Source organism: Mya arenaria, chromosome 15, assembly GCF_026914265.1.
Source record: "Mya arenaria isolate MELC-2E11 chromosome 15, ASM2691426v1".
NCBI lineage: Eukaryota > Metazoa > Mollusca > Bivalvia > Myida > Myidae > Mya > Mya arenaria.
The window spans coordinates 36154385-36168430 of NC_069136.1; the positions used below are offsets into that span (position 1 = coordinate 36154385).

At 34.6% G+C, this 14046-nt stretch overlaps 1 protein-coding gene across 1 annotated transcript; it reads left to right on the plus strand.

Moving 5' to 3' along the window:
* The first annotated feature begins 877 nt into the window (after window positions 1–877).
* On the plus strand, window positions 878–12744 carry LOC128219559 (uncharacterized). Its single transcript, XM_052927377.1, has 6 exons — window positions 878–1036; window positions 4325–4457; window positions 6807–6947; window positions 8367–8450; window positions 11321–11531; window positions 12415–12744. The coding sequence occupies exons 1-5, from the start codon at window positions 1019–1021 to the stop codon at window positions 11434–11436; spliced, it is 492 nt and encodes a 163-aa protein (XP_052783337.1). The 5' UTR covers window positions 878–1018; the 3' UTR covers window positions 11437–11531; window positions 12415–12744.
* Window positions 12745–14046: the final 1302 nt, after the last annotated feature.

Sequence of the window (14046 nt, forward strand, 5' to 3'; positions counted from 1 at the left end):
CAAAAAGGAGTCCATAAGAGAATAAAATAAAAAATAACCCTCAATGCAGCACCTAATTTTTCGAAACTTTTTAAGTTGCTTATAACAGGATAAAGTTAAACTAACGATTTTTGCGTAATGTTTACTTCCATCAGAGTTTAAAGACTTTAAGTAGGAATTGTTTGAATGAAAATCACTGTTCACCATTTTTCATTTATCAAAAATAAATTTATAGAAATACTTTTGGTAATTGAAATAAGCTGCTCAATCCCTGTTAAGGTATAGAACTTTCGAGAATGTCGGGGTCTTTCAGGTAAATAGATGATGGCACAATTGAAGCTCGTGCTGTCGAATTTTTTTATGTCTGTTATATCGATTTTTCTTAATCTCGAATTATTTCCCGTGGCCCTAACGATTTCGACATAACAAGTTTTGACTGTAATTGGAATATCTACAACAACAACATAAAAAGATAATTAAATGATATTTCCTATTCAAATGTGGAACAGATCATAACTGTTCTCCAAAACGTTGTTTATTTTCCATGAGGTTTATACTTAAGTTTTAACCTTCACATATAAAATCATAATTTTCTTATATCATAAGACTATCTTCTTATATTTTTCTAATTTGCATTGATTTGGTAATATTTCTTATACATAAATTAATACAATATGTTGTACAATGGAAATTACAAGGCGTTATTAATCTAACATATGGTACCGTAATGAGGTAAAAATCGCTATCAGTTTCATTATCTTATTGCGTACGAATAGTTTAATGACATTTATATTCATACGCACAAAATGGTTGCAGGCTGCACAATTGACTACGTGCGCTTTCGGACGAAGAATGTTGTATATGCGCGCGCACCAGGAAATGACAGCTTTCTGGGCTTGCAATGGATGCTTCAAATTAATACCAGCCCAAAAGTTTGTTTTTTTACATTTAGTATATATCGGTGGAACGCAAGATTAGTTGGGATATTGTCAGGATCGAGAAAAAAGGTTGCACTCTGATATAACAGATACTCTTTAAAATGTTAAGGATATTTCTCGTAAGTTTGATTATTACATTATCAAGAATATAAAATCACTTGCAAAATGTAAATACGGTGTTCTAAATTTTTCGATTGGAACTGATGTGTCACAATGAAATTGAGTAAAATGCAATTCAGTTGTAGTTTGATATTAAAATTAAGACTAATGATGAATTAACTATACAAACACTCTCTTTCAGCCTTTCAGCTTACATAGTTGTTAGAAAAATAGTTGTACCGTATTGGTTAAAGCATATTTGTTATGTTTAATGAAATGAAAAAAAAATGAATGAGCAGTTTACAAATACAAAAAAATATAAAGCGTTACTAAATGGATCTGAGGACAAGCATTTTAATTGCTAACATTAAGTTCCTTCCCATTTCGCAGTTGCCTTGTTCTAGACTTCGAAACGGTGATTAAGTCAATTTAAAACCAACCAAACACAAAATTGCTTTTCTGATTTATTCACGTGTATACTAATTCTTATATCACGGAACGGTAACGTCAATACAAAGATATTGGTACAGCACGACTCAGGTACAATTATTATCCAATATACGCAAAGAACTTATTGGAGGGTAGGATTGAGACATATACTGAACCTAGCATAATGCATGACTCGCCATTAACCCTCGTATAATTTTAATAGAGTAAGAACTGTTTTTTTTAATAATGCAATAGTAATTTAATTTCAATAAAAAATAAGAAAGTTAAAAGCGAGAACAAACAGGATTAAAAGCATAACATTTTCAGAGAATAGCGATGTGTGGCAATTTACTTAAGCATGTGTAAGATTAAATGCGTTTTACAGTGTGAAATAAAGCACAACAAATGTACAAATAACAAAGTCATGTTCCTCTTTTCATTTTCAAATATATGTACTAAAATACCTATAAGAGCCGGTCTTAATATAAATGACATATTTTGTTTTTCAAATTTGAGTAAGGAAGTCCATCTACAATGATAAGACTAAAAATGTTTAAAAAGTAAATCACTTGAGATCATACTCGTACATGTACCTGGACCAATGACTATTGCTTTTCATTGTCCGTGCTTCAACATTTGTTTGAAAATCGATTAGTAACAAGCTTTTATGTAAATGATGATATGCTATTCAGGCAAAATTAGAACACAATTACAAATATAGTAACAGGTAAAACCGACATGACAATTAAAGCTGCACTCTCACAGATTGACGCTTTGGCAGCTTTTTTATTTTTTGTCTTTCAACGAACCAATTTTTGAGAAAATCCATGGAAACAAGTTATATAAGACTGCTGACAAAAATAGATCGCAGATTTTAATATTTAAGTTCAAAAAATGATATTTTATGCATTTTTCTTAAACCGTTAGTAACGGTTTAAGCCATAAAACATTAATTTTCGAAAGGAAACCTGAACATCTGCGATCTAATTTTGTCAGCAATCTTATATAATTGATTTGCAGATATTTACGCTAAAAATTGCTCTTTCCGAGACAAAAAAAGTTGTCAAACTGGCATATCTGTGAGAGTACATCTTTTTTATGCAAAAATAAAAGCTTTTGAGTAACAGGTTGTCCGGTTAGCGCAGTTGTTAGCGCACTCGCTTCTCACCAAGACAACCCGGGTTCGATTCCCGGCCTGGGCGCATGTGAGTTTGGTTAGTTGTCACCAAGTGGGTTTTCTCCGGGTACTCCGGTTTCCCCCACAAGATAAGACCACACTCTCGCGCAACATCGTGCCAACTAGAAGGAATTAGTATAATCATAGCTTTCTTCACATCACAAATGAATAAACACATCTGCAAAATCCATCACATTTATATATACACCGTTTTGTTCAGATAATAAAACCCCCAATTCAAATCAGTTTTCTTCATGCACTTGACAACACACACTCGATCAATTTTCACACAACGTTTTTATGTTCATATTTATTGGTATGGCAATATATGGGATGCATGATTTAAAACGTTTGGATTAGTTGTTCACATCTATGATTTTATGTTACATCCAATTACATTCTGTGATACGAGAAGCGATCTGTTATGTAAATATTTGGCGGTATTTTCTATAAATACGTCATGTTTGGATACCAATCGGAATTAAAAGTGTTCATTCTTTGGAAGCATCTATAAATAGCATTGTTATAGTAGAGAGGACAATTTCAGACAAGTAAAGCACAATGGTCTCATACCAGTGTAAAAGACCAGCGTTTAAAGCCTAGTTTAAGGATTGTTTGGCATGATAATTCTCTGCTGTGCATCTTCATCTAATTGCACTGGTGTCACAGAAGGGGCCAATTTCCTGTGTATTCGTTTATCGGCTCAAGGCCTTTTAGGGTTCATTTCAATAATAAAACATCTCAAACTGCACAGTAGGATACTCAGAACGGAGGTCTGATAAGAGGGATTAAGGCAAGTAGATTCGGACCAATACACAGAGGTTGTGTACGGAAAACAGATTTTTTATTTTATATATTTATATATATATATATATGTATATATATATATATATATATATATATATATATATATATATATATATATATATATATTTTTTTTTTTTTTTTTTTTATTTTTTTTTGGGGGGGGGGGGCACTTAAAAAAGGCTTAAACTAGGCTTTTAAGAAATGTTTGGCATGATAAGTATCTGCTGTGCATCTCTTTCCTTTGTAGCATGTTTTTGCTCAGAGCCATTCAGAGTTTACCCTTTTAGGGTAGATACATTCAACTAATACATATACAACTATGCAGAGCGTATGAGTTTATGAGTTGACCGATAGGATAAATAATAAACAAATCAGAGAAATAAGTATTTCAATAGTTATATAATTCATATTTATTTCAATCCTCTTCAAAACATGCTTACCATTATAATATCCAAATTGAGAATGGAAAAATAGCATCATTGCTACAAGATTGCATAAGCATACTTGACAATTTTTAGTAAGGATGTGCATCTAGAATGGTTAACGGATGTCCCCCTTATACAATAGCCCATATAACACAAGGCCCCTTTTCCCCTAGTATATAATCTAGCCCCTAAGATCCCTAGTACCTTAGCCCTGCGACAAATTTGCTTTTAACATGGAATTTTAGCCCCTTAACAATTTTCCCTAAATTGACAAACGCCTCTTCACTATTCAGCGCATCTCATTTCTGTTTACATCACGTTTTAACCACGTGGTATGTAGACCACCTTTTAATCATTGTTATCATAATGCCCGAAATTTTAAACCTTAATCGACCAAACCCGTATCAATCTCCGGAAATAAACAGTATTTAAAGGGAACAATTTTAACCCTATTTTTCATTTATAAACAGGCCGTTGCTCTTCTGGCATCTGAATCCAGCGGATATTCAAGCGAATCCTCCAGTGAGACCTCTAGTCCAACCCCTAGCGAATCCTCTACATGTGAGGATACTCCAAGCGAGCCATCACCCCATCCGTGTCCCCGTAAGTAACAAGTAGATAGCTAATGGAAACTTTCTTCTATTTTTGTAGTCGAACCAATAATCTAATATTTTGCAGTTGGGCCTTTTCAGACTTTGGAATATTTAAAATTAGATTTTTTGGCCTTGCATTGTCGTCCTATATATGTATTTAATGCCGTTTTTCATATTGCTTTATGCATGTACAACAACAAGTTGACCGGCCTTTAAAAATGAATTATGTTACTAATTTTTATTTTCTTTCCAGGTTAGATAGTGTTTGGATGCTTTTAGTTATCTTTGTATTTTTTGATGCATGCAAAGTTTTACAAATATTATCCATTCAATCCTCAAGTATTTCGTTATTTTTCATTAGTTGTGTTTATGTGTCGGCTGTTTTTAACATGTATTAAATGAGAATTTAAGGCGAACTAGTCATTGTAGAGAAGGCTTCGAAGAGAGTACATGCCCTCAGATTACTTAACTTCGACCTAGACAGAAAGTCCTTGGAATAAGCTTATAAGGCCGACTCTATAATATTTCAAGAGTTATTTAAATCTACTCAAACAAGTAAGGTTAGACTCACCCAGAATCATCATTGGTGACACTAAAGTTGTTAATACTGATAAGCTTTATAAGGAGGCTGGGTTAAAACCACTTAAGTCATTCCAAGAGCAACACAGACTCCAACTGTTCTATGAAGATGATAAATACCACGCCAACAACTTTCAACTTAAGTTTCTCGCCACGAACTTAATATAAGATGTAACGTCTTTTTATTTTCGGAATTCAGCTTCTACAAGAAATTACTTTAATTACTGTTATATACAGGCTTTTGCAACGTCTTTCATCTTATAGATCTTCCTTTTAATATCCTAGGGTCGGAAACAGTGTCGAACTTCAAGTTAAGACTATCCGCACTTTATCAATCAACCTATCAATTCATACTGTCAGTGCGGCCAGATAAAACGACCGAACTCTTCTTCTTCCACTGCTACCTCTATCGCATCCAGAGACAGATTTTCTTCCAAAATATCCAATTACCTCAATCTTTTATTAGCAAACACTCTTTATTTGGTATTCCTCATTCTGATGACATTACAAACCGAAACTTCGGTCGTTTCGGTCACAAGTAAATAGCAACATCGGGTTTGTCACCGAACAATGAGCGCAAACAAGTTCATATGTACGTCCTTCTCCTACTAGCTTTTTCTCTCTTGCCATCTCCTTTCTCTATCACAACCTGCCAAAATTCCAAAGAAAGAGCCTTAATACCCTGCTTGTATGAATAATCACTGTTTAAACCTAAGAGCTACAGAAAAAAGAAACATTGATAGTAGCATTTTTTATTTTTTAAAAGGGTACCATACAGGTTGATGATTTCATTTTTCTATAATGCACTATGATGTTTTACTCATTTGCAGTAAATGTAATATTAAGATAACCTGAAGTAAATTCCTCATGATTAAAAACGGTGGAAATGAGCGTAGTGTACGAGATATTTCGATTACCAGTCGCTCCACTAAAGATACTTATCGTCTTCCAGGAGGTCGCCAAATGGGGGTCCCGTGTGACAGTGCTTTACACAGGTGAAAGAACCTGGTTTGCTATAATCAGTAATTGCATTCGGTCTGTGCACAATGCTTCAAAAATCTAAATTGACTAACAATCTTATTGGAACACTCGCCAAATGGGCAAAGCCGGAGTGCGAGTCTTTATAAACTTACACACCAAATATTCCATTGCCTTTATATTTAGGTTGTAACCTAAGGTCAAAAACATAATTATAACAATTAACATAATTATGATTTGTATCAAGGTAAACACATATTCGCGAATTTGGCGATTGTACAATGTATACAACGAGTGTTGGCTTTTCCCTATATCATTGTCACAATTGCGGTTTGATGTCTATGCGTTCATACGTCCGTCCGATTAAAGCTTGTCTAGGCTATAAATTGGCTACGAACTAAGGGATAAAAAATAATGATGTTTGTCCCGAGAAAAAGCTTATCTCGTACAAGGATAATGCAACAAGGTCAAGGTTCAATTAAAAGCCAGCTTAAAGAGCAATCGTTTTCATAACTGTTGCATAATTGTGAAATTCCTATTTAAAATTTGCGCGAAGGTGACTGAACTTTAAGCGGAACCCGAGTCAGAAATTGTGAAAAATTGATAATTTCTATCTACTAAATAGGTTGAAACGAGTACAACATTGACACATCATTAATGTCTTCATCTAGCATCTTGTCAGTGCCCCCCCCCCCCCCCCCCCCACCCCACAGCTGAATATTGAAACGCATTTTTTTTCAATCCTTCCTTATTGATGTTTATCTATTTCTGTAACAATGACGTTTGTATTTTCTATATTTAGCGGTCGCCGTCGGCCAGTGTTGTGACTACTGTCCATTCTGTAAAGATGAAAATGCTATATGTGCCACATACGGATTGGCTCAAATGTGCATCTGCAAAACTTACTACACATTCGACTATGACTGGAATGAGTGCGTCCCTGGTTAGTTTAGTTTACATTACTTCATAATTTTGTTGAGGTATTTCGAAGTTATTGGATTTTAGATATATGTCGTTGGTCTGGATAACGGAAGGGGGGCTTATTACAAAACCAGGTGGTTTCCACTCAAAATCTTTAGTTCTAATTGATGGATAGATTGTACATATCTTATTGTGCCAATATTATTTCCATTTTTAAACAATTTATCCGTGCACCATAATCAGAAAGTACTTTAGTTGGACATAACATCAAATTATCCATTGAAATGAAATAACAATTAACGAAAATTCAACAAAACATAGAACTATTTCATTCAAGTTTAATTGTTCTACACAAAATAATTATGGTTTCATTATTTTACATTATACACCCACAATACAACACAATATCAGAACGAGTTATGATCCAAGAAAATAACGTGCACTGGGACCTGTTTTAACAAGATATGTAAATTATGTTACATTATACACCCACAATACAACACAATTCAAGAACGAGATATAAGAAAATTACATGCGCTGGGAACTGTTTTATCAAGCTATGTAAATTATGTTACATTATACACCCACAATACAACACAATTCAAGAACGAGATATGATATAAGAAAATTACATGCACTGGGACCTGTTTCAATGAGATATCTTCGTTGTTAACATTACGCTGCTTAAAAGTAGATGAAAGGGCATAATTTATAAATAAATGTTCAAGATAACGATATTTGAACTGAAACGCAGCTTGTTCAGAAAAGTGATTAATGCAATTGCGTCTCACCAAAGCCACCGGATTCGAATCCCGGCCTTGGCGCATGTGGTAAGTGGCCACCAAGCCTGACAAGTGGGTTTTCTCCGGGTACTACGGTTTCCCAATAACACAAGACCAAACTCTTGCGCAACATCATACCAACAAAAGTGACGTACTATAAGATAGGATAAGAGGTGGTGCAGACAAACTGGTGAAAAATCCCAGTAAATTTACATTTTACTAACAGTTCAAAGGCTGTTCTAACAATCCATGATAAACACCCCTAGTGTTTAATATAGAATATATGTACTGTGTTGTTTGTGGACATTTGTGCTGTTGTCCTCCATGTTTCAGGTTTGTGATTGTTTTTGTTTTTGTTCGATGTCTTTGGCGTTTACCCTTTACCCGTAAACGGGGTTTTAGATTGTCGACTACTGAGCATGTTTCTGTAGTTGTTCATATAAATATTATCATTGCTTTCTTCACAATCGTTGTAAAAAATGTTTAATCTTATGAAAGGATCACATAACTTTAATACGGGATAACATCAAGCTTAAAAAAGTGTGCACTGAAAGGACTGTCTCATAAATTTGCATCAATTACATCGACATCAAAACTCTGAAAGTTGATATAGTAGACTGTTTTCTCTCAGATATTGTTTAACTTATTACACTATGCAGATGATCCCAATAATAACCGCGGTTCGGATGACGAGACACAGGACCAAATGATGAAGGTTGCACGAAATGGAGCGCCGATGCTGGGTACGTAGTAATATTACTAATTTGATATTGTATATCATGTTAAACTTTATTTGTATGCTGACTAAAATAATCTTTCATCCTTGTGTGCAAGACGCGAGTTAATTGTAAACGATGAAACAATAGGAACTATTTCTACATAAGCTGGAAATAGAAAAGACAGCAACGTCATCAGCTATGATTTTGGATGAGGGGCGTCCCAAGTATAGTGGCGTAGAAAACAGTCTATTCCAACAAGGGGGTATTTCACACAAAAATAAAAATACTGGTAAAACTCTGGAAAGGGTAACCTCATATCATTTGTTGATTTCAGCATAATATTGTGTTTAATTTCACTTGTGGCGTTGGAAAAATCAACAAACATTCTTATCGTTTATAATTTACTCGTTAATCGTGTCTTAGTGCAGACAGTTTTAAACATTCATCAATAGACTTGATATGCATTTATGTCACAAATAATAACAGTTTATGCGCGGACATATTTTTTAATTGAACAGGGTATGCATTCATGACCAAATAACCGGTTGCCGCCATTTACTGAATGGAAATTGGAATAGTCAAACCCAAAGCAAAACAAGAGCTGTCAAAGAGACAGCGCGCTCGACTATTCCGCCGCTTTTCAATGTAAGGAATGAAAAGTTTTGGCGAAACCTGCATGGATCACTGTTAGATAAGATTTTAATGCAATACATGGTGTGTTGAGATATTAACATAAATGTGGTTCCATGCAAAATTTTAACGAAAAATTTCTAAGTCTAATAATAAAGGGCCATTATTTGCAAAATACAGTTATTTAACTTGGTTATTCAATTAAGTTGGGTGATTGAATACCATTGTATAAAGTCTCAATGCAATACATCAAATAGTTGTTGAGATATTATCCTATGTGTGCTAACATGCAAGACCTTACCCAGAATTTCTAAGTAGCATAATAAAGAGGCAAAAATTATACATTATAAAAAAGATAGAGTTATCTTACTTGATTAATTAGAAGGTTAAATAGATGGGAGCCTGTGTGTAATGTTTCAATGCAATACATGATGTATTCGCTAAGGTATTGACTTAAAAGTGGTTACATGCAAAACCTTAACCAGAATTTCTATGTCGAATATAAAAGGGGCCATTATTTTAATTTAATGCAAACTGGAGCTGTCTTAGTTGGTTATTTAAGTAGATTTGATGGTTGAGTACCATTGTATAAAGTCTCAATGAAATCCACCAACTAATTGCTGAGATATTAACCTATGTGTGTTTACATGCAACCCCTTAACCATAATTTCAAAGTCAAATAATAAAGGCCCATAATTTGCATTATATTCAAATAAGTGTTATCTGGGAATACATATCTAATGTTTCAATGCAATACATGATATATTTGCTGAGATATTGACTTAAATGTGGTTACATGCAAAACCTTAACCAGACTTTCTAAGTCGAATATTAAAGGGCAATTATTTTGCATTAAATGCAAACTAGAGTTATCTTACTTGGTTAATTAAGTAGGTTGGATAGTTGACTACCATTGTATAAAGTCTCAATGCAATACCTCAAGTAGTTGCTGAGATATTAACTTAAGTGTGCTTACACGCAAAACCTTAAACAGAATTTCTAAGTCGAATAATAAAGGCCTATTATTTGCATTATATTCAAATAATTGTTATCTAACTTCATTAATTTAGTATGTAAGATAGTTGGGAATACATATCCAAAGTTTCAATGCAATAACTGATGTATTTACTGAGATAATCACTTAAAGGTGCTTACATGCAAAACCTTAACCAAGGTGTGACGCCAACGCCGACGCCAGGGTGAGTAGTATAGCTCTCCTTATTCTTCGAATAGTCGAGCTAACAAGTGTGAATTAACATTGGATTTAAAACAGATTTCAAAGATTTGGACTTTGTTTCATGACCCATGGTTATCTAATCAGCACTTACTGTAAGAGATCAGTCTGGTTCCCTTGAAGACTGGCTGTTTTCCAGATAAAGATTGAATACCACGCTCGGTTGTTGACAGAATCAGGTTATTGGTGAGTCAATTTTCCGGAAAGTTCTTCAAAGCCATACATATTTTATTGGTATAGGGTCGTAGGTGTCAGCATCTCTTTCAAAAAGATGTAGGTTCGAACTCCACCAGGGTAATCTCCTTAAGGCCTCTCAAAGCGTGTTCAAACGACTGTGTTTCAAGTTATTTTTTCACAAGCTTCTAAAACATTCAAGGGCATATTTGTATACCAACTAACGAACTTTTAAAAAAACATGCTATAGTTAGTTAGCAAAGTACTCACACCGCGAGTTCAGCATAAATTAATCCACACAACATGTGAACATTTTGAAAATGCGTATTTACATCACTGAACCTACCGTTAAAATAGAGTAATGCAAGCTGTTCATAATGCCATGACATGAATTACGTGAACAGAAATATAAAGTATGCTAAGGACGAGTTTATATCACATTTTTAGACAAAAGACAAAGAACCTTAAGGGTGGATATTATCGGTTGGGTCATTAATGAACCGGAAATATGCCATTTTTTGAAGTAATTCTACTTCTCACAAGAGATAACAAGAGAGCCACAGAGCGAACCCAAACACTCTTCTTTTTTGTTTTAGTCAAAACAAATAGTGAAACTAAACTGGAACTTAAGCAAGGTGTATTGGCCTTGCTAAACATATTTGTACTGTCTCTGGTCATACGTGTGTTTCTTAAACATCTAGAACGGTATTTGAGATATAACCAAGGATCAAGCTTACATAACATTCAGCCTTTCTGCTATTTACAATGTTAGAATGATTTAATACAGTATCGACCTAAATTATTTCATGCACAGTATGTGTATCTTTGTACGCCAGAACATCTGAAAACATTTCAGGGCTGCCATACACCCCGCCTTGGGTCTTATATCATGGTTGGAGCTACCGCTACTATGACGAGATAGCTCAGTCTTACTGCGCTTCCAAATTGAGTGTCGGATATGCCTTCGCATAACGTCGAAATTGTGTCCGCGTTGCACCTTCGTGTCGGAGCATCTGCGCGAGGGCACAGGGCAGCATCCTGAGATACATTAGGAACCAGAGAACTAAGTACATTTTTCATACATTAATTAGAACGAGATTTCCTATGAATAATCAGACTTTTGTACAAAGGCAAGTGCCTAGGTACTATTATCATTATTACTGTATTTCTTAACGTCTTTATCAAGCTTGACTGGATTAAGTTGCTGAGCTCGTCACTATTGGCGTAAAGTTCAATTACAACATGTAAGGAAACATTACTACTTGATAAGGGCAAGCCCAGGTAACACCCAGTTGGACGCAAACAGGGTTCATACTCAAACCTACAGTTATGGTATTCGCGGATGTAACTGGAAGCCCAATCACTTTGGTCCAATATACTGCTGCTGCAACGCGCATGGGTTACCGCATGTACCGCTTTGAAAAGACGTTGGATACAAAACACTTATTTGACCACCTCCTCTCACTTTACAAAAATGAACTGGTACATATATGTATTTGTGTTATAAATGTCATTAACTTGTTAAGACATTTAAATACGTTTAAATGATTAAAATGATCGATCCCGATATTAACATATATTCCGTTTCGATATGCCTGTAGTCACGCAAAAGCTAGTGTTTTCCACTTATGGAAATGAATCCTTTTGGTTTGACTAATCCCTATATAACCCGTTTATTTCATTGGTTGAAATGATAATCAGCATTACATAACGATATAAGGGATCATACTACTACAAGGGAAACTACATGAACAAACCTAATACAATCATGTTACACAAACTTTATTTAGAGGCACTATATTTAGACAAAGCAGACAAAACATTTAACGAGAGAGACACAACCTCACTCACAACGAAGATAGACTACACATGCACTAAAATATCTTTATTAATGAATTTATGATATATTCATTTTTATTCAGGTTATGCACATACGTTTGTTGTTTTCAGAGTGAGTTGCTACGACGCACTAAATGTAAGGAAAAGTCACTACTGGCTGAGGGCAAGCCCGGGTTACACCCAACTGGACGCAAACAGGGTTCATACTCAAACCTACAGTTATGGTATTTACGGGTGTAGCTGGAGGCCCAACGACTGTGGTCCAAACTACTGCTGCTGCAAGGCGTATAGGTTGCCTCCTGTATCGCTTAGAAACGCATCGCTTGACGTTGGAGAAGAAGCAAATATGTGACCAGTTACTTGAACTTTACACAACTGAACTGAAACATATCTGTATTCGTCATTAACATGAATTATGTCAGTAAAGTGTGAAGACATAAAGATGTTTTCGTTGTTTGCAAATAATAGATCCCGATATTTACATATATTCCGTTCCGATATGCCGAAATTCACTTAACACTAGTGTTTTCCACAAATGGTATTGATTCCTTTTGGGTTGACTGTTCCTAGATAACCCGTTTATTTCATTTGTTGAAATGATAATCAGCAATTAATGGTGATGCAAGCGATTATGCTACAATGGAATTACAGGGACAAGCCCAATTAAATTATGTCCAAAGTCCAGTTTGATGCACTATATTAATGATGCACTGTTACTCCCAAAAAAGATTTACCACAATTAATAACATTGTTTTAAGTATCCAAAAATGATGAATAAATGTCGAAAACAATGGTTTTTATGAAGGTTACCGAGTTTAATTTGACAGTATTGCGCATAAAACACGGTATTTCTACCTCATGAGACTATTGTAGACCACAGTAAATCTTTTAGCATTCACAAATCATTTATTATTATTATAGCTCTTTCTGCTATTAAAACAATGGTTAAAATCTTGTTATCAGTAATTATTATAGTTTCCATAAATGCATGATTTAGTAAGTAGTTAAAGGTTTATCACCCAAAACAGATGTTTGTTATACATGTGCATGTATTGATTTTGAATAAAAGTGTCACTTTAAGACATTGAACGAGAGACAACAAACTCACACACAACAAAGATAAACTACACATGCATCCAAATATCTTTATAGATGAATGTTTGGCTTTATAATCGCCTTGAATAGGTCAGAGAAACGAGTACTCAATCTCATACTTGCCCCAACATTTGGATTACCGCCTTGAAAAGGTCAGCATAAATGTAGCTCAATAGGAGTTTACATTTGTTAACGAGTACTCAACCTCATTACTGTTACAACACATATGATCAACAACAGCAATACCAAAAATAGAAGCTAATTTGGAGCCTGTTTCGACTTAGATACAAAACAAAATTGAGTCAACAAATCATATAAACAGAAATAGCTTCCAATATATAGATCAAGCGTTTACGGTACAGTCATACAGTCCGTTTACATATGCATAAGTGAACAAAGATCAAGAAAATTTGGGCGAATAGGGCATATGCCATTGCCTTGTTACAGAATAAAAACAAGAACACTTTTGCAGCCTCTCTGAATTCAGCAGAGATGATTACAGTTTTGTTAAGAACAATGCGTTAACGTCTTTGAAATATACACTGCATGATATAGATGGTACAACCAGAAGTTTGGTATGTGTTGGTGATGTTCAATTTCACACTGATTATTCCATTCTCAATGATCTGTACGTTGTATAGACCAGCC

Excerpts from the sequence above, each read along its gene's own strand:
- LOC128219559 (XM_052927377.1), top strand. Across the intron at positions 4,458-6,806 it reads ATCACCCCATCCGTGTCCCC|CGGTCGCCGTCGGCCAGTGT; the intron begins GTAAGTAACAAG and ends TTCTATATTTAG. Across the intron at positions 6,948-8,366 it reads CTGGAATGAGTGCGTCCCTG|ATGATCCCAATAATAACCGC; the intron begins GTTAGTTTAGTT and ends TACACTATGCAG.